Source organism: Hyperolius riggenbachi, chromosome 12 (genome assembly GCF_040937935.1).
Source record: "Hyperolius riggenbachi isolate aHypRig1 chromosome 12, aHypRig1.pri, whole genome shotgun sequence".
Classification (NCBI taxonomy): domain Eukaryota; kingdom Metazoa; phylum Chordata; class Amphibia; order Anura; family Hyperoliidae; genus Hyperolius; species Hyperolius riggenbachi.
Window position 1 is genome coordinate 121441327 of NC_090657.1, and position 21231 is coordinate 121462557.

The 21231-nt window shown below is 44.3% G+C and overlaps 2 protein-coding genes across 2 annotated transcripts in view; both read left to right on the top strand.

Moving 5' to 3' along the window:
• NAT9 (N-acetyltransferase 9) overlaps positions 1–21231 on the top strand; it is a 404101-nt gene that overhangs the window by 196263 nt on the left and 186607 nt on the right. The window lies entirely within an intron of this gene.
• On the top strand, positions 4300–6892 carry LOC137541361 (uncharacterized). Its single transcript, XM_068262630.1, has 2 exons — positions 4300–4570; positions 5444–6892. Exons 1-2 carry the CDS (start codon positions 4544–4546, stop codon positions 6791–6793), a joined length of 1377 nt encoding a protein of 458 aa, XP_068118731.1. The 5' UTR covers positions 4300–4543; the 3' UTR covers positions 6794–6892.

Below are 21231 nucleotides of genomic sequence, written 5' to 3' on the forward strand. Positions count from 1 at the left end.
GTATGTATAGTTATGGGCAGCACTGTAGGTTAGATAGGCAGGTGGCCCCATTGTAGGTTTGATAGGCAAGTGCCCCCAGTATAGGTTAGCTAGATGGGTGCCTCCAATATAGGTAGCCAGTATAGTTGCCCCCAGTATAGGTTAGATAGGTAGGGGCCTCCAGTATAGGTTATATAGGTAGGTGCCCCCAGTATAGGTTAGATTGGTTGGTGCCCGCAATATAGGTTAGATAGCTAGATGCCACCCATAACGGAGGGCGGCCCCAGAGAGAGGAAGGAAGGGAGAAGTAGGACCGCCATCCCCACAGCTGCAGCTCCCCCTTTATCACAGCCCCCCACAGCGCTCAGGGCAGCTGCACGCCCCTAGAAACTGGGCTGGTTACAAACCATATTAGTGAAAGCTTGGAAAGAGAAACTTTTATTCTCATTAAAGTAACACTGAAGCAAAAAAAAAAAAAAAAAAACATGTATGTAATTACTAGGTAATGCCCAGTGATGTTGATCCAGGGATTTTATCTGATGGCCATCAGGAGTTGGGAAGGAATTTTTTCCTTTTTGGGGCTAATTGGACCATGCCTTGTAATGGTTTTTCGCCTTCCTCTGGGTCAACAGGGATATGTGAAGGAGCAAGGCTGGTGTTGTACTTTGTTTTCTGGTTGAACTTATGTCTTTTTTCAACCCAAATAACTATGTAACTATGTATGATATAATGTATGTGTAGTGCGGATAATTAATGGAACAGTAGTAGCAAAGAAAAGACTATCATATTTTTATACTCTGTTATATAGCGGTTTGTCTATAACATTTTATCATTCTCTAATATGTGCAGTTTATAAATTACACTCGTATTTTAAATGATTAAACAGAGCAGAGCTAATGACCCAACTTCCTGGCAGAAAAACCTTACAGTGGACCTAAACTCAGACCTCCTCCCTGCACTAAAAGATACCCAACATTATAATAACCTTTAAACAAAAAAAATGTGTTTGTTACAAACTTATATAAATCCTAAAGTAAATCTGCACAGTTTCTACTTCCTGATTCATGGAGCAGACATATTATTTATAGCCTGTGCTTTCAAATGGGCTTATCTGCCATAGGCAGTCATGTGACACAGGGGAGGATCAAATTACAATTTGAGATTAGACCAGGGTTGCCAACTCATCCCTTTAAATACTGACACATCTAAGTTATACAGGTTCTGGGGCTTCTCACACATAATCCATGCCTAAACTGCATCTAACTAGCCACAAGACATGTATAATTCATAAGCGTCCGTATTTAAAGGGATGAGTTGGCAACACTGGATTAGACACGAGTGAGAATTAGACAGCCTAAACTCTCTGAATACATACAGGGTGCATTTCTCTAAGTTTTCCTTCTGTTCTGTGAGAGACAGGTTGAGATAAGTGCTTCAGAAAATAGCATTACTCTCTGACTAAATTAGTCGGAGAGCTCAAAGAAGCTCTTTTGTATTGATAACTGAAGTTTCTTAACTCTTCCTGTACTGGAAACAATATGAGACTCATATCTGTGCTACTAATGTTTTATCTCCGCTTGCCTCCACAACAGGTAAACTATGAGATTGGCACGCCTGCCAAAGGGACAGGAAGCACAAGATACAATTAAAAAGCCACATCCTCCTACCTTTCTTCCATGCTTTCCTGTTCCTTGGACAGACGGGATGCAATTCAGGGTGGTGGGAGGCTCAAGGGTAAGGGCAGTTGCTGCCGCCTGTCTGCAGGGACCTGAGATATGGGATCCGCAGACGACCAGAAGCGGTCTGGGTGAGCAGCGCTGGTGGAAGATGCTGACATATGCAGACACAAAGCTGGGGGCATGTCTCTTCACTGCTTGCGTTGCTGTAGATACAGCGCCAAAGCGGTGATCTGTATTCTGCGTGGGGATCCGATGGAAGTGTTCTATTGAACTGCTCCTGGAACTTCCTCCGGCCGGGGGACAGACCTGAGGCCCCACGTGGATCGCAGAAGCGTCTATTTAAAAGATAGATGCAGGCTGGACACAGCTCTCTCCTGGAACCATCCGCAATAGAGGAAACCTCCTCTTGGGGCAGGGAGACTGGCATGCTGACTGATGCAGACCACGTAAGGTCTGGATATTCGGTTATAAGGGACAAGCTTTGATTATAATTTATCTGGCCAGCTGATTAATTAAGCTTTTTTTTTAATACTCTATTTTATAAAAGAAAAAAACAAGCGAGAACAGCTTAGATCATACAGTCATTATACAGGAGGAAAATTGGGACAAATATGCAGGTACATCATATGCAGTATGAGAATCTATATATTATACTCAACAAAGTGCAACATTGTATCTAAAAGAATAGAACATGACCGATTTGCCAAATACTGTATCGATCAACAGGGGCATCGCTAGCCCAATTTTGGGGGGCCCGTGCCCCCAATCTGTCCTGGGGTGCCCCCGATCTGTTCCCCAGGGGTGACCGTTTCCCCCTCCTTGCCGCCGCTGCCCCCCCCCCCCGGCTGTCCCCGCTGCCAGAGCGTCAGACCTCGATCAGCGGGCGACTAGATAGCGCGGGCGCTAGGACCTAGCGGACAACGCTTATATGCAAAAGTGACATCACTTCCGCATATACAGCGTGGTGCACCCGGCGCCCGCTCTATCTGGTCGGGTCGCCCGCTGATCGAGGTCTGACGCTGCTGGCTGCGAGAGGTGAGGGGAGGAAGCGGCGGCCAGGGGGGCTCCTGTCACTAACTGGGGGTCCCTGTCACTTCCTAACCTGGGGCCACCTGTCACTCACTACCTAAAAGGTGGTCCCTGTCACTCACTATCTAACCTGGTGGTCCCATTCACTCACTACCTAACCTGGTGGTAATTGTCACTCACTATCTAACCTGGTGGTCCCTGTCACTCATTACCTAACTAGGGGCCCCTGTCACTCACTAACCTGGTGGTCCTTGTCACTCACTACCTAACCTGGGGGTCCCTGTCACTCACTACCTAATTGGGGGTCCATGTCACTACCTAACCTGGGGGTCCCTGTCACTCACTATCTAACCTGGGGGGCGCCTGTCACTCACTATATAACCTGGTGGTCCCTGTCACTCACTACCTAACCTGGTGGTCCCTGTCACTCACTACCTAACTGGGGGTCCCTGTCACTCACTACCTAACTGGTTGTCCCTGTCACTCACTACCTAACCTGGGGGGCGCCTGTCACTCACTAGCTAACCTGGGGGTCCCTGTCACTCACTACCTAACCTGGAGGGCGCCTGTCACTACCTAAACTGGGGGGCTTCTGTCGCTACCTAAACTGGAGGACTCCTGGCGCTACCTTAACTAGGGGGCACCTGTCACTACCTAAACTATCCAGGCCAGCCCAGCATCACCACCAGCCAACCAGCCCAGGATCACTGTCAAAAAGGCCACAGCATCACCACCAGTCAGGCCAGCATTTACTTCAACAGCCCAGCATTACCGTCAGCCAGGTCACAGCATCACCGCCAGCCAGCCCAGCCACAGCATCGGCCACAGCATCACTGCCAGGCATTTCAGCCCACACATAATCCCCATCCAGCAAAAAACAGTATTGCCAGGCACAGCAGCCAGTAGAGGAGAATTCAGAAGCCAGGTGAGAGGTGTCTGCCATATTCTGCCTATTTATGTGAAATGCTGTCTATTTATGTGCCTTATGACTGCTGAATTTGTCTTGTTGGGAGCCTCATGAATTGTTGGGGGCCTCATGATTGCTGAATTTGTCTTGTTGGGGGCCTCACGATTGCTGAATTTGTCATGTCGGGGGCCTCATGATTGCTGAATTTGTCATGTTGGGGGCCTCATGATTGCTGAATTTGTCTTGTTGGGTGGCCTCATGATTGCTGCATTTGTCTTGATAGGGGCCTCGCAATTGCAGAATTTGTCTTGATGGGGGGCCTCATGATTGCTGAATTTGTCTTGTTGGGGGTCACATGATTGCTAACTGCGAGACCATGGGAAAAGCTGAATCCTCATCATATCAGACAATAGCATTAAACCTACTTTTTTCGTCCAACCCTCCAGGACAGTGACATTGAGATTTGGGCTCCGCCCCCCAGAAACAGGAAACACCCAGCGTGAGCTCTATAAATCTGTTCCCAGGTATCCACACCTCAGTTGTGTGTTTCCTTCCCTGGGAACATGAGCTCTGTAAAGGGAGCTAGCTGGTCAGCAGCCTGGGAGTGCTGAGGCTGGTAATAGTTCCCTGAGGGAGCCTGCTTCACTACCCTGGAGGGTTGGAATATTGTTGCAGCAGAAAGCTCCTTACCTGCTTAAAACAGGTTTTTCCCCTCTAGCAGCCACCTGAGCGGCTGTGCGTGCTAGAGGGAGGACAACGCGGAGCAGCCCTGACGGAGGTCCTGGACGCAGCGGTGGGGGAATATCGGCTCTGCACGGAGGAAGGATGGCTTTGCCCCCAGTCTAGCGGTACTTCCGCCGACGAGTGACTTCACTTCCGCATTTTGCGCGGCTGCAAAACAGCGTTGTGTGCGTTCCTTGTGGCACTTAGCGTTTGGCCTTTGCCAAGGATGGACGCACGAAAACTTCAGGATCAGGTAAGCCGGCGGAGATCTTGTGGGGAGCCGCGTTTGATCACGGTCTGACTGGTCGCCGCACTGGTCTGAGGTTTGATTATGCTGCTCAGATGTATTTAGTCAGCATATGAATGACAGTGGCTAGATCAAGGATATTTGCTGAAGCTGTCTTTTTGTGGTGGCACATTGTTGTTTAAAACCAGTTAAACATGGATAACTGCACTGATCTTAAGTTTAATTAATAGATCAGAAAAAGCATGTTAGACTACTTGGTGATTTGATTACTTAAATGGAGCAAGATGTTTGTTACCAGTTTAAGTATTGTAAAAGTCCTGATAGTTCAGAAAAGCATTTGTTCACATGTGACTGATTGGTTTTTTGTGCAGCTCAATGTGTTTTGCATAAGTAATTGTTGCATAGCTACCTGAATGAATGTTAACTACATGGTGCATTCATTGTGGGGAGTGAGCTGGTTACTGGGTCAGCTGCATATAATGTTGGATGTTTTCCTTCTAAGTTTGCAGGAGGGATTTATTGGTGCAGTATCACCAAATATATTAAGTTTAAAAAAAAAAAAAAAAAAAAAATTTTTTTTTTCTTTTTCTCTCTCTCTCTCTCCTGCAATACATTTTAGCAGCTGTATGCATCTACATTCTGTCTAGATGAGCTACACTTGAGTTGATATGCATCCTAAATTATCTGTCTGATTGCTGTACTTAAGCTTATTTTACAGATAATGATATTCCTTTGTTTGGTAAACAGCTCACTATATACACAGAGTATATATGAATAAACATCACATCTGTTCAGGAGAGGATTTATGTGATTAATTACAGGCTTTAATGAATTATAGTAATTAATCTCATGGTATTATTCTCTTCATATGTTTTTCAGGAGACTTCGGACTTATCCGATAGCTCTAACAGGTCCAGGAGTTGCCTTGTCTGTAAGGTTGTTTTGCCAACTAGCTGGACAAAAGCATCTTGCCACGGATGTATTACAAAGTTAATTAATGAAGAGAATACTGCCTCCTGCAAAGAGTTTATGACTACCATGAGGCATGAAATGGTAGAGACATTTAGAGCATTCAGGGAAAATCTGCCTACAGGGTCAGCTCCTGTGGTACCTCCTGTGGCAGTTATTCCCAAGGAGAATCCTAAGCCAAGAAAAGCTCTTGTAAAAACTACAAGACGTTTAATTTCTTCAGATGAAGAAGAAGAGGAAATACAGGATGTTCTTCCTGGAGGACAGGTTAACAGGGATTTATCACAGGATGATATGTCAGATCAAAGTGATACGGATGAGAAACTTATGTTTTCAAGATTCAGATTTCCGGTGGAAGAGACTGATGAATTAGTGCGGGCTATTCACACTACCTTGAATATTAATCAGACCACTCCCGCTCCTGTGTCCATACATGATAAATTATATTCTGGTATGGATCCCACACCACATTTAAATTTTCCTGTACATCCCTCAACAAAAAACCTAATTAATACGCAATGGAAATACCCAGAGAAAAAACTTTTTATTTCCAGAGGCTTTAGAAAGCGATTCCCCTTTTCAGAAGAAGATGCAAAACTATGGGAAGGTTGTCCCAAGTTAGACGCAGCGTTCAGTCTAATGAATAGGGAGAATGAACTTGCTTTTGAGGATTTGGGTTTCCTTAAAGACCCAGCAGACAAGAAAATTGATTTGTCACTTAAAAAAGCTTATACAGCAGCAGTAACTAACTTTAAGCCTGCTGCAGCCACCACCTGTGTCTCTAGGACCACTGTATTATGGATAGAGAGGGTGGAAGAATTAGTCAAAACTGATGCTCCTAAAAAGGACATTTTAGAAGCTCTGAGTGTTGTTAAGAAATCTAATAATTATGTTACTGATGCTTCAACAGAGTCACTAAGAGTTACAGCAAAGACAACAGCACTAGTTAATAATGCCCGCAGAAATCTGTGGCTCAAGACATGGGACGGTAGCCAATCGTCCAAGTCTAAGGCATGTCATCTACCCTTTACGGGGGATCTGTTATTTGGCCCTCAGCTCCAAGAAGTCTTGGAGAAGACGGCAAGCAGGAAATTATCATTTCCGAAGAAAAAGAAATTTAAGCCGAATAGGCCCTTTTTTCGCCGCAATAACCAGGCGAGAGATAAAGGGGTCCAAAAAAGGACTTGGCCAATTAATAAGGAAGGGCCTAGGAGGACTCCGCTGCATAAGCCAGCGGAGCCCCAAAGCAAGCACCAGTGACGCCAGGCTGAAAGTAGGGGGCAGGTTATCTCGCTTTTATCCAGAGTGGAGAAAGATAACCTCGAATCAATTCATTTTAGACCTAATAAAAGACGGGTACAAGATGAGATTCATAAAAAAGCCCCCGGTGAGATTTGTAAAGACTTTAATGCCGAAAGACAGAGAAGCCAGGATGGCATTACAGGAATTACTAAGAGACATGATGGACAGAAATGTCATAAAAGAGGTACCACCTCAGGAAAGAAACCGAGGGTTCTATTCTCGAATTTTTCTGATCAAAAAGCCAACCGGAAAATTCAGAATGATTCTGAACTTAAAACCACTAAACCCCTTTATTGTATACGAAAAGTTCAGAATGGAAACTGTGTATACGATGAGGAACTTACTGAATGCAGACGTGTTTATGGTGAACATAGATCTGACAGACGCTTATTGGCACATCCCAATCAGAAGGGAGTCTCAAAAGTACCTAAGATTCAGTGTACAAGGAGACGGTGGAGTGCTGCATTATCAATTCTCGTGCCTTCCTTTCGGAATATCTTCAGCACCAAGAGTGTTTACGAAAGTAATGGCAGAGGTGGTAGGAAATCTTCATCTCCAGAACATTATAATAATCCCTTATCTGGACGACCTATTAGTTCTAGCAGACAATGCGGTACTGCTTCAAAGAGATCTGAAGAGGGTGTTAGGTCAGTTAGAAACCCTGGGTTGGTTAGTAAATTACCAAAAGTCACATCTGGATCCATCCCAGGTGATCAAATTTTTGGGGTTCATAATAAATTCACCCCTTCAAAGACTGTTCTTGCCAGAGGACAAGGTGACAAAAGTGCAGTCGACAATAGTCAGCCTTCTAGAGGCAGACGCCATCTCAGTACGGCAGTGCATGAGTATAGTGGGTCTTCTAACCTCAACAGCACCAGCAGTAGATTGGGCAATGGCTCACGTAAGAGTTCTCCAGAACTGGCTACTGGAAAACTGGAACAGAAATCAGGGCGATTTAGAAAGCGTGTTATCAATACCAACCTGGGTAAAGGAATCACTGCCTTGGTGGATGGATATAAAAAATCTTCAGTTAGGAAGACTATGGCGGTCTCCTCCAACAAAGATTATAACAACAGACGCAAGTTTGATGGGTTGGGGAGCCCATGTGGACGGACTATACCTGCAAGGGTCATGGACAGACCCAGTAAGGGGAGAGTCATCCAACTTCAGAGAAATGAAGGCAGTTCATATGGCCCTATTACAAGCATCAGAGTGTCTAAAGGGGCATCATCTTCAGGTTCGTTCAGACAACATAACAGTAGTAGCCTATCTGAACAAACAAGGAGGGACAAGGTCCAGAAAACTCCTAGAAGTGTCACTGAAGATCTTAGATTGGGCAGAGCTGAATCTGCTATCGTTAACAGCAGTCCATCTGAAAGGGACATTAAATCGAATGGCCGACCTTCTAAGCAGACAAAGACTGTCAAATTCCGAGCTGAGGCTCAACCCGGAAGTATTCAGAATGATAACGGCCAGATGGGGGTGGCCCGAAATAGACCTTTTTGCCAATCAGACGAACTCTCAGTGCAGAAGGTTTTTCTCTCTAGATCCGAAGGGAGCATGTGCAATAGATGCGTTGGCCCAAGATTGGATCTTCAGCAAAGCATATGCCTTTCCACCAATCCCCTTGATTCCTCTTGTATTACAGAAGTTGAAACTGTCCAGAATGACTCTGATATTAATAGCACCAGATTGGCCAAAACGATCATGGTACCCGTTGTTACTAAAAATGCTGAAAAAAGATCCTTTACTCCTCCCTCAGGAGGAATTACTTTTAGATCAAGAGGAACACAGATGGGTACATGTTCCAAATCTGCATCTAAAAGCGTGGTTTCTGAAAGGGATGTTCTGAAGTCCAAGGGCCTGTCAGACAGAGTGATCAAGACGGTTCTGAATAGCAGAAAGAAAGTAACCAGATTGATCTATTCTAAGTATTGGAAGACTTTTTTTAGACTGGAAAAAGAGGAATAAAGTTAAAGACAATAAATTACCGACAATTCTTGAGTTCCTGCAAGATGGAATTGAGAGGGGTTTGGCCTTAAGTACAATTTAGGTACAAGTAGCAGCAATTTCTGTTTTCGTTGATAAGAAATTAGCCTTAGATCCCCTGGTGATCAGATTTATGAAATCGGTAGAAAGATCAAGGCCAATAGTTAAGAAATCATGTCCTAGGTGGGACCTATCTTTAGTTCTCAATGTACTTATGGAAGAGTCATTCGAACCTCTAGAAGAAATTTCGTTAAGGAATCTTACAATTAAAACCATATTCTTAGTAGCGATTACCTCTGCAAAAAGAGTAAGCGAATTAGAGGCACTAAGCAGTGATGAACAATTCTGTTCTATATTTGAAGACCGAGTGATATTGAAGACGGTAACTGATTTTTTACCAAAAGTATCATCAGTGTCTAATAGGGGGCAAGAGATAATATTGCCTACCTTCTGAAATAAAGCAGTTCATCCAAAAGAGAAGCAGTGGCACAAGCTGGATGTAAGGAGGTGCTTACTAATATACTTCAAAAGAGTGAAGCAACTCAGGAAAACAGACAGGTTATTTGTTAATTTCACTGGAAATAAAGTGGGAGAAAAAATGACCAAAGCTTCGATAGCAAGATGGCTCAAGGTTTGTATTGAGGAAGCTTACAAATTGAGGCAGTTGGAGTCACCTAAAGAGATCACAGCACACTCTACTAGAGCTATGGCAACCTCCTGGGCCTATAGAGCTGGGGCATCGGCATCGGAGATCTGCCGGGCAGCAACATGGAGGAGTGTCAACACGTTCGTCAGACATTACCGTCTAGATCTGATGACAGCAGGAGAACAGTCCTTCGGGAGGAAAGTTCTACAGGCTGTGGTCCCGCCCTAAGGTGGGTGATTCCTTGTTTATCATCTCAATGTCACTGTCCTGGAGGGTTGGACGAAAAAACCAGGATTACGACCTGGTAATTCTATTTTTGACAACCCTCCAGGACAGTCCTTAGTTCCCACCCGTTAAGCATCATGTATTTTGATGTGGGTAAGAAGTATTAGGGTATCCAGTATGACTAGGTTCAGGTCTTGTGCACAACTGAGGTGTGGATACCTGGGAACAGATTTATAGAGCTCACGCTGGGTGTTTCCTGTTTCTGGGGGGCGGAGCCCAAATCTCAATGTCACTGTCCTGGAGGGTTGTCAAAAATAGAATTACCAGGTCGTAATCCTGGTTTTTTAGTTTTTTAAAACAGAAAATAAAACTGGGAGGTTCTAAAAAATGTAATACATTTTTCAGGAGTAGGATGGATGAAATTGTTTATCTTCACAGTTTATTTTCAACTTGGATTTTCCATAATGTTCATGTATGAGTTAAAACGTTTGTACAGTATTTCGTTTAAATTGCTGTTGCCACTTTGCGATAGATAAGTGACTTTTGGGTTGCAGTTTGGGCACTCGGCCTCCAAAAGGTTCGCCACCACTGCACCACTGTCCTAATCGAATGTCCCACCATTGCTAGGTTCATGTAAATTTGTCTCCACTTGTTACCACACCCACATTCTGGTCCATGGCCCACCCATTTTTGGGTGCGGCACACCAAGCGCGCCGCACAGTGTGACCCTCATACTTTTCAGGGCGCTAGCTGCAGTGCGCTGAATTCTGCTGCCTACAGTATGTACAGTATACACTGTTCTCTAGTGCCAGCACTGTGTGCTGATCTACCTCCAGTGTGTACAGTATGAGGTGTTACTCTGTGCCTTAACTGATTGTAAACCAGCTGTATTGTATGCTGATCCCTGCTACTTTCAGTATGTGCAGTATTAACTGTAAAGCCTGGTACACACATACAATTTTGATTAGCCAATTTTAGCTCTATTCATCAAATTCATTGTCTGTTGGCCCACTTACTGCACGGGGGTGGTAAAATTGGTCAGTGATTGTCCAATCAAAATTGTATGTGCGTATACATCTTTGATCTATGCCTATACTGATTGTAAATTATCTAAATAAAGGACAGGGGGCTCCATCCAATATTTCGATGGGCAGGCCCCTTATCTGTAGCTTACACCGCTGCTAAGTTCATGTACATTTGGCCCCACCCATGGCCATGCCCACTTACCTCATGGCCACACCCCCCACCTAGTGCCCACAGGTGCCCCCAATCTCCAAGGACCCTAGAAACGCCCCTGTCGATCAAACTAATATCATCAGACATTTGCAAGATTTTACAACATATAACCCCACTTAACCCACCCGCCCATCTCCAGGAAGTGGCATTTTCAACTATATCATAATGCTAATGAAATTATACAGAAGTATACTGCAATAAAATATTAGCAACTCTGTCGCCTCAAAACTCCTCATCTGTACTCGTATTTTTCTTGCTCATCTGTCCTCAAGGACAATATGAAGCTCATCTGAACATCTGAAGTAAGGCGATGTCCACACTTGTCTGTGCAGAAATGGATCCGTTTTAAACGGATCTGTTTTGTTTTTTTGTTTTTTTCCCCTAAAAAAACAGAGGGGGACGTTTCCAGTCCGTGGAAATGTCCCGGGGGGGGGGGGTGCCAGGGGCAGCAGCCAGGACAGGGGTGGCAGCAGGCAGGGGAGTCGCCCCCCCCCCCCCCACCTGGGTCCCCCATCCCCGCTCTCCCTCCAGCTAGTTTCACTCATTTAAATCATTTTAAATGAATCTAATGTAGCAGGCGGCGAGTGGGGAACTTAATTCCTTGCGTCCCACCGCTGCTGCGTCCCTTCCTGTAATGCCATCCTCTGTTGTTCATTGGACGGCATTACAGGAAGTGATGCAGCAGAGGTGGGCCGCAAGGAAGTAAGTTCCCCCACTCGCCGCTTGCTACATTAGATTAATTTTAAATTATTGAAACTAGCTGGCGGGAGAGCGGGGACAGGGGACCCAGGTGAGGGAAGGGGGGGGGGGCGACCCCGTTCCCCGCTGCCCACTGCCACCCCCGTCCTGGCTGCTTCCCCTTCTAGCATGGCAGCCCCCTCTCACCCACAGGCTGTGACACAGAAACTGATCCGTTTCTGTGTCCAAAACTGCCTGAGCAGAGGGGGATCAGTTTTCCCATTCATTTTCACCTGATCTTATTGGAATAAGGCTAGATTCACACTAGGGCCGTTAACGTATCCGTGGCTCCGTTTTTCAGGCCGGATCAAAACCGGAGCCACTGATACCAGTGTTAAAGATAGCAGCCCTCTTCACCCATAAAAAAAAAAAAAAAAAAAAAACTGATCCGTCTGCGTTCAGGGGGACCCATTTTCAAAACCTGAATGGATAGTCTGGATCTGCTGCATTTTCACGGACCACGGATACACAGAGGGGTACCCTGTGTATCCGGGGTCCGTGAAAATGCAGCAGATCCAGACTGTCCATTCAGGTTTTGAAAATGGGTCCCCCTGAACGCAGACGGATCAGTTTTTTTTTTTGTTTTTTTTTTTTTATGGGTGAAGAGGGCTGCTATCTTTAACACTAGTATCAGTGGCTCCGGTTTTGATCCGGCCTGAAAAACGGAGCCACGGATACGTTAACGGCCCTAGTGTGAATCTAGCCTTATTCCAATAAGATCAGGTTTTAGCATATGCCTCTATACTATTAATAGCTATGTGCTATGTAAATGTCATCTAGTTCCCCAACCAGCTCCTCCCAGAGCCGGATTAAGGCTAAATGGGGCCCTAAGCAAAGTAACTGATTTGGGCCCCCCCATCATGTCGTAATAGAATCAGAAGATGCAGCTGCACAGCAATATGTCGCACACACCGGGCAGCCGAGCTACTGGTTGCTATGGGCAACAGCACGCTTTCCTCTGTGGGTGCACAATGCAGGGAATAGCAGCGGCAAAATGCAGAGTGAGAGATGAATGGCTGGGACATTTGCACTCAGGGGCTGGGGCACCCCTGTGAAGGGGGCGCCAGATATCACAGCAGCAGCACTTTCCCCCTGCATCTCCAGCCTGGCAATAGCAGAAAGCTCTGGACACCGCCAAACCGGAAGCCGTTCCCCAGACAGAATTACATAACCACTCCCACCACCGAACAACCAATTTCCTCCCAAACTAGACAGCCACCATGCAGCCTCCATCCCAGTGAATACGATAGTCCAGCAGAGAAGGCAGCCGCAGTGGGGGAGAATGACAGCACCAGATGAATCACATTCACCTATTGCGATCCAAGCAATAGAGGTCCCGTCATCCGGAGCCCATCTGTCTCCTCTAGAGTGCTGCCGCTCTGTTACTACTACTATTACTACTTCCTACTTCATGTCTGATCTGAGAATCAGGAAGTTCAGAGCGAGCGGCTGCACTGTAGAAGATACAGATGGGTTTCAGATGACGGGATCTCTATTGCTTGGATCATGGATAGGTGAGTGAGCGTTTGCCATCTGCTGCTATCATTCTTGCTGCAGCTGTGGTTCTCTGTGGGAAGGGAGGGTGGAGTGGGCAGCGGCAGAGCGCACAGTAGCAGGAGGGGGACCTAGGAGGAGAGCCTGGCTCTGAAGACAATCAGCAGCGCACGGCATCATTTGACAAGACAAATAACATTTATATCGCGCTTTTCTCCTGGTGGACTCAAAGCGCCAGAGCTGCAGCCACTAGGCAGTAGCAGTGTTAGAGAGACTTGCCTACGGTCTCCTACTGAATAGGTGCTGGCTTACTGAACAGGCAGAGCTGAGATTCGAACCCTGGTCTCCTGTGTCAGCGGCAGAGCCCTTAAAGGGACTCCAAGCAGTGCCTGTGGATATGCCTTTAAGCATACCCACAACTAATTCATTACATCCTCACACCTACCAGCATGATGTTTGTAATTATATCCCCCTGGGTTCCTTATATTTCATTGCATTGTGCTGAATCGAGCTGCCAACTTTGGAGAAAAGTCGTCCTGTGGCCGCAATTTCGATCGCGAAAATATCGAAAACTAAAAGGCATAGAGCAGCTGTTTGTATATCATTGGAAAGAGGAGAAAGAGAGCTTTAAAATGATATGAATCTTTCCATAGTTACTGCACTGCTCAGAGTCCCTTTAACCATTATACCATCCAGCCACCGCTGACTTTGGAGAAAAGTCATCCTGTGGCCGCGATTTCAATCGCGAAAATATCGAAAACTAAAAGGCATAGAGCAGCTGTTTATATATCATTGGAAAGAGGAGAAAGAGAGCTTTAAAATGATATGAATCTTTCCATAGTTACTGCACTGCTCAGAGTCCCTTTAACCATTATACCATCCAGCCACCGCTGACTTTGGAGAAAAGTCGTCCTGTGGCCGCGATTTCAATCGCGAAAATATCGAAAACTAAAAGGCATAGAGCAGCCGTTTAGATATCATTGGAAAGAGGAGAAAGTGAGCTTTAAAATGATATGCATCTTTCCATAGTTACTGCACTGCTCAGAGTCCCTTTAACCATTATACCATCCAGCCACCGCTGACTTTGGAGAAAAGTCGTCCTGTGGCCGCGATTTCAATCGCGAAAATATCGAAAACTAAAAGGCATAGAGCAGCCGTTTAGATATCATTGGAAAGAGGAGAAAGAGAGCTTTAAAATGATATGCATCTTTCCATAGTTACTGCACTGCTCAGAGTCCCTTTAACCATTATACCATCCAACCACCGCTGACAGGATGGCAAGGGCTGGTTTATGTGCTAATGGGGCCCCTTTGACTCTGAATGGGGCCCCAAGCGACTGCTTTTGTTGCCTGGTCGGTAATCCGGCCCTGGCTCCTCCACTTCTGGGACTGAGACCTGTTTCCAGTGTCGTACAAGTAAGCATTTGGCTGCATTGAGGACTAGAGATGGCCCGAACGGTTTGCTGGCGCACAGTTCCGAAAAAATGAAAATTAGCTGTCCACGGCGGGGGAAGACCAAATGGTGTGTTTGACCCGCCCCTATGCATAATCATTGGGCTAAACTTTGACCCCTTACATCACAGTCAGCAGGTACATGGCAGCCAATCAGCCTGCTTTACCTCACGGACTCACCCACCCCCTATAAAAGCACAGTTGCGCCGGCCATGTATGATTCTGTCTCTGGCTGCTTTAGTGAGAGGAAGGGAGAGAGCACATTGCTGAGATAAGGAAGGTTAGCTAGGCCTGTTTTATTGTTTCTTCGCTGACTGACTTGCTGTGAAAGCATCCCAAATAGCCCTTTTGAGGGCTGCCAGTGCCTTATACATCGTTCTGCTGTTTTTTCTTGTGTGTGCGCAAAACTCCACCGCCCACTGGCACTCACCCAGAGCTGTGCACAGTATTACTGCTTACTGCGATTGTTGCCCCATTTAGCTGCAGGCATAGTAGCACTCCAGTGCATTAGTTTAGACTGTATTCTGATAGTACTATTGCATTTCTCTGTGTGTGACACTATACAGCCCACTGATACCCACAGCTGTGCACAGTACTACTACTGCTGGTGAACCATTCAGTTGCAGGCACAATAGCACCTCCAGTGCATTACTGGTAGTTTTAGACTGTATTCTGATAGCACTATTGCATTTCTCTGTGTGTGACACTACACAGCCCAGTGATACCCACAGCTGTGCACAGTAGTATTGCCCGGATACCCCCAATCACGGATTCGAATAAATCCGGCCACAGCAGTCCCAAAAACTGGATAAGTCGCGATTGTGACCCGGATTTGAAACAGACTTACGAATTTGAGTCGGATTTTAGCCGTGATTACCATTTGAATCCTTGATCATGGGTCGTGATCCGGATTTACCTTTCACGTTAATAGCAAAGCCCCCATACATGCTACAATCCCCAAAATTGCATGGGTTATAAGGGTGAGAAGTAGCTACAACTTAAAGCAAAAAAAAAACCTTTTTGTTTTTGAGAAAATCGATTTTAAAGTTAAATTAACAATTTAAATGTGGCTAGTAATCTCTTTATATAATTCCCGTGTCCTGCATCCTGTTTGTCCATGTGTCAGTGCTTTTTTTTTTTTTTTTGTATTTAACAATTTTTCTTTTTCAATATGCCAAAATACAAACATTTGCCAATCTAATAACATATTAGAGTTACAGATATATGCTTGTTCTAACAAAATCTTATGTCTTGGTTATTAGTTAGCCAACTTATATTGAACCCAACTCTCAAGTAGTCTAATGATCTCCCTATTAGCGGAGTCAGTAAAATTGAATTCCTATATCTATTTCCATTTATTGCTTTATATCTGACTCCAATGAACTTTCTTAAAGGGGAACTGAAGAGAGAGGTATATGGAGACTGTCATGTTTATTTCCTTTTAGACAATACCAGTTGCATGGCAGCCCTGCTGATCCTCTGCCTCTAATACTATTAGCCATAGCCCCTGAACAAGCATGCAGCAGATCAGGTGTTTCAGTGGTTCAGACTTATAAGTCTGATCTGACAAGACTAGCTGCATGCTTGTTTCTGGTTTTCATCAGATACTACTGCAGAGAAATAGACCAGCAGGGCTGCCAGGCAACTGGTATTGATTAAAAGGAAATAAACATGACAGCCTCCATATACCTCTCTCTTCAGTTCCCCTTTAAGATTGCTGTAGTAGTAGAAAAGAAGAATAGTAAAGATGCTGAAAAAGAAAAGATAGAGTAGAAAAGGGAAAGGAGATAGAGAAGAGAAAGGAAGAAAAGAAAAGAGTATAGTCCGCCAGCCTATTTACCCCTACATTGTATATCTCCCTGTTTAAGGGAAAATAATTCAGAAAGTAACCGGTTCCCAGACTTTATCGAAAATATGTACCTTGTCCCTTAATACTGCCGTTAAATGCTCAATTTTATTTATATATATATATATATATATATATATATATATATATATATATATATATATATATATATATATATATATATTGTATTCTATTTTTAACTTCCTTAAAGAGAACCCGAGGTGTGTTTAAAGAATGTTATCTGCATATAGAGGCTGGATCTGCCTATACAGCCCAGCCTCTGTTGCTATCCTAAACCCCCTAAGGTCCCCCTGCACTCTGCAATCCCTCATAAATCACAGCCGTGTTGTGAGGCTGTATTTACATCTGTAGTGTCAGTCTCAGCTGCTCCCCCGCCTCCTGCATAGCTCCGGTCCCTGCCCCCGTCCCTTCCCTCCAATCAGCAGGGAGGGAAGGGATGCAGGCGGGGACTGGAGTTCTGCAGGAGGCGGGGAGAGCAGCAGACTGACACTATAGAGATAAACACAGCCAGCTCTGACAAGCTGTTTGTCAGCAGTGTGGCTGTGATTTATGAGGGATTGCAGAGTGCAGGGGGACCTTAGGGGGGGTTGGGATAGCAACAGAGGCTGGGCTGTATAGGCAGATCCAGCCTCTGTATGCAGATAATATTCTTCAAACCCACCTCGGGTTCTCTTTAATTGGTGGTTCGGTGGGATCTCTCCAATGCTTTGAAATGATGCACCTAGCAGCTGTTAGAAAGTGATTAATAAGTCTTTGCCGTGTACCTTTCACTTGAGATATCAATTTAGCTAGTATACAGATCCATGGGTCCATAGGTACCTCAATATCTGTCATCTGATGGATCAATTGTATATCTTGTTTCCAGAACCCTTGTATTACTGGACAGAACCAAAAATATGTTGTACAATTCCCTGTTGGCCACAGTTCCTCCAGCATGTCGATGGTATTCCCGGGTTCCACTTATGCATCTTGTGTGGTGTATTGTACCAAAGGAACATGACCTTATATAAGTTTTCTTTTTTAGTTACGCATATTGAGGTTTTAGCTGCATTAGACCAGATCCTGGACCAAGATTTTTAATCCGTGTTGGTTTCCAATGCATGGTCCCAATAGAGCATATATTTATGTTGATAGTTAGAAGATATTCGTTCCGGAGAGTTGATCCACGTATAAAAAGCTGAAATCAAACCGGTTTTTATTGGTCCAGAGTCCCATATCCTTTCAATATAAGTTTTTTTTTTTGGGAATTCCATAGCTGATGAAATCGACATTACAAAGTGGCGAATTTGTAAATATTGCAAATAATATGAATCAGATAATGCCATACGATCTTTTAATACCTCAAATGTATAAAGTCTACCTGTAAAGGGGTCTAATAAATCTGAGATATATCTAATATTCTTCTGGGCCCAGATTGAATTGATGTATATTTGAGGCCAGGAGTAAAATTTGGATTTCCAAATATTGGAATTAAACTAGATTTTGGCTCAAATAATGTGATACATCTTTTTAGAGTTGACCAAAGTTTTAGATTGGACCTTATTGAGGAATACATTTGTATACCTTCAGATGAGGGCAAACGGGATTCACAAAGTATTGCGCTGGGATGAAAGGGAGTCATAGCCGAAAATTCAATCTGGGCCCAGCGCGCATGAGGATACCTTTCATACCACACCACCATTTGTCTGAGCTGACTTGCAACATAGTAGTTATAAATATTAGGTACTGATAACCCTCCAAATTGTCTTTGGAGTGTAAGAACCGATTTGAGATCCTGGGAGGTTTCCTATGCCATATAAAACGCATTAATGCCTTCTGTAAGGTTAAAAGTAGTGTCTGCGAAATCCACATAGGTATCACCGAGAAGATATAAACTAGCTTTGGAAGTGAGTTCATTTTAAAGGCTGCCATACGGCCAAACCATGAGATACTGTAATTATCCCATTTAACTAGATCCTTTAAAATTCTAGAGATTAATGAGAGTACATTTTGTTGAATAAGCTTGGAAGAGTTATTACAGATGTGTACTCCCAAATATTTTAAGGTTTCTCTTTGCAAGGCAGCTCCTGGATCTGTTTGAGGGCCGCATCAGCCATCGGGTTACTGGCCATGCTGCCCCCTTTGGCCACCAGATACTGACACCAGCAACACACTGCCCCAGCAGCCATTGGACCCATGCTCTCTTCGACCTCTGCCAGAGCCTCCCCACCACAGGGTCGACAGGGTACCCGATGTCCTGCACTCCACCACCACTGTGCCTGCAGCTCCATTGCTGTACATCAGCTGCACCAACAGCCATTGGGACATTTTGACCAGGCCACTAGCCGGCTGCGGCAATGCCCAGGGACTATCTCCTCTCTCTCTGCTCTCTCCTTACCTTCCTTCCTTCCTTCCTTCCTTTTCTCTTGCATCTTCTCTCGCATCTCTCTCTCTCTTCCCCAGGGTTGGACTGGGGGGGCATCTGATTCAAGTATCGCTGCAGAAGCGTTTGAGTGCCATATACGGCAGCGGATTACCCCCTCCAGTCCTTCTCCTGGGTCCACCTGTAAGTTCTATTCTCTATATCTCTCTCTACGCTTCTTTCCTGGAATTCTGGGGGGCATCCAAATAGCTGCAGAGCTGTTGAGCGCTGCAGAGAAGGTAGCGCTCCACTCAAATAGCACCGGATGTCTCCTCGGGACCTTCCACTACGTAACTATGTAACTAAGTATTATGTTCCATGCACTGTGTACTCACTACTAAATGTAATGTACATTACTGCTTGCGTTTTTGCTGTACCATCACCGACCCTGTATGTGCCAAAAATAATTCCGGGTACAACCCCCGTTGTACTTGGCGAAATAAATGATTCTGATTCTATATGGAAATCGCATCCTCAAACCCTCCACCTCTTGTGATGTCATATAAAAAGGAAGAGCTTCCGGGTTTTTTTGCATTGATTTTGTAGTTAGAGAGGTTCCCATACTTTGAGAGCTCTGCATGCAGGATTGGTAATGATACTTGAGGGCTAGAAACAGACAACAGTACATCGTCCGCAAACAATTAAATCTTATATATAGAGCCCCCTACCTGTATCCCTTGTCAGGGTTGTCCCTTATCCTAGCCGCCAGAGGCTCAATGGAAAGAGCGAATAGTAGTGGAGACAAGTGGCAACCCTGACATGTGCCATTTGAAATTGGAAAGTATTGATGAGGGTCAGTGAAAGGAACCTTAAGAGCAATTTTAGGGCTTGAGTATAATTTTTGTAACAAAGATATGAATATACCTCCAAACCCCATTAAGTTTGAAACAGGAAAGGCCAGCTTAACCTATCAAAGGCCTTTTCTGCGTCAAGGCTCAAAAGTAACGAGGGGATCTTATTATGATTAAAGGGACTCCGAGCAGTGCAGAAACTATGGAAAGATGCATATCATTTTAAAGCTCTCTTTCTCCTCTTTCCAATGATATATAAACCGCGGCCGCGATTTCGATCGCGAAAATAGAGAAAACTAAAAGGTGTAGGGCAACGATTTAGGTGTCGTCAGAAAGAGCGCTTTAAAATGATATCCATCAAGCCATAGTTATATTGTATTACACAGGACGACACTTTCCCCAGTGTCAGTAGCTCCATTCTGCTGAATGGAGCTGCTGACTTTGACAAAAAGTCGCCCTGTGTAATACAATATAACTATGGAAAGATGGATATCATTTTAAAGCTCTCTTTCTCCTCTTTCTGACGACACCTAAATCGCGACAACTTCAATCGCGAAAATAGCGAAAACTAAAAGGCGTAGGGTGGCGGTTTATATATCATTGGAAAGAGGAGAAAGAGAGCTTTAAAATGATGTGCATCTTTCCATAGTTTCTGCACTGCTCGGAGTCCCTTTAATGTAATCTACTAAATTAATTGTGCGTTGGATGTTATCTCCTGCATAACGACCTGTCACAAACCCTACCTGGTCCATATTTATCAATGTTGGAAGTATTGGGGATAATCTATTTTCTAGTACTTTAGTTAGTATTTTCAGGTCCGTATTTAATAATGATATGGGCCTGTAGTTTTTAAAATCTAATGGATCTTTTTCTGGTTTGGGGATAATAACCATATGTGAACGAAGCATGGAGTCAGGAATTGCATCAAATCCCATAAAGCCATTATATAATCTAATTAGATTAGGTGTTAGTATATCTCTGAATTTTTTTATAATAGGCCATGGTAAAGCCATCAGGTCCTGGTGCTTTATGTGTTTTTTCCCGTTTTAAGACATCTAATATTTCTTCTGCCGTTACTTGAGCGTTAAGCTTATTTAGTTGGTCTGGTGTAAGTGTGGGGAGTTTACAGGAGTGTAAATATTCTCGTATATTAGTCAAAGAAGGGTGAGTATATCCACTACTATTACTTAAATTATAGACTTCAGAAAAATACTCTCTAAATATAGAGGCAATTTTATTCAGATCATGTTGTATTATTCCCCTATTATCCTTTAAAGAAAAAACTGCATTGCGAGTCTTAATATCTCTCAGTTTTTTAGCTAATATTGTGTGTGCTCTATTCCCTTTCTCGTAAAAAAGTTGCTTTGTGAAAAATAGGGATTTTTCAACATGTGCATACTGCATATCTGATAGTTTTTTCTTTAATAAAGATAGCTGATTCAAAGTTTGCTTGGATGGTTTTAACTTATGTGACTCCTCAAGTGAGGTTATATGTTGTAAAAGTTCGTTTACCTGTTTCAGGGACTCCTTCTTTTTTTGGGTTGCAATTGCTATAAAT

Bases quoted from the DNA above. Each gene is read 5' to 3' on its own strand.
- LOC137541361 (XM_068262630.1), top strand. From the start codon at position 4,544: ATGGACGCACGAAAACTTCAGGATCAG. The intron at 4,571-5,443 runs GTAAGCCGGCGG...TATGTTTTTCAG, and splicing joins CACGAAAACTTCAGGATCAG to GAGACTTCGGACTTATCCGA.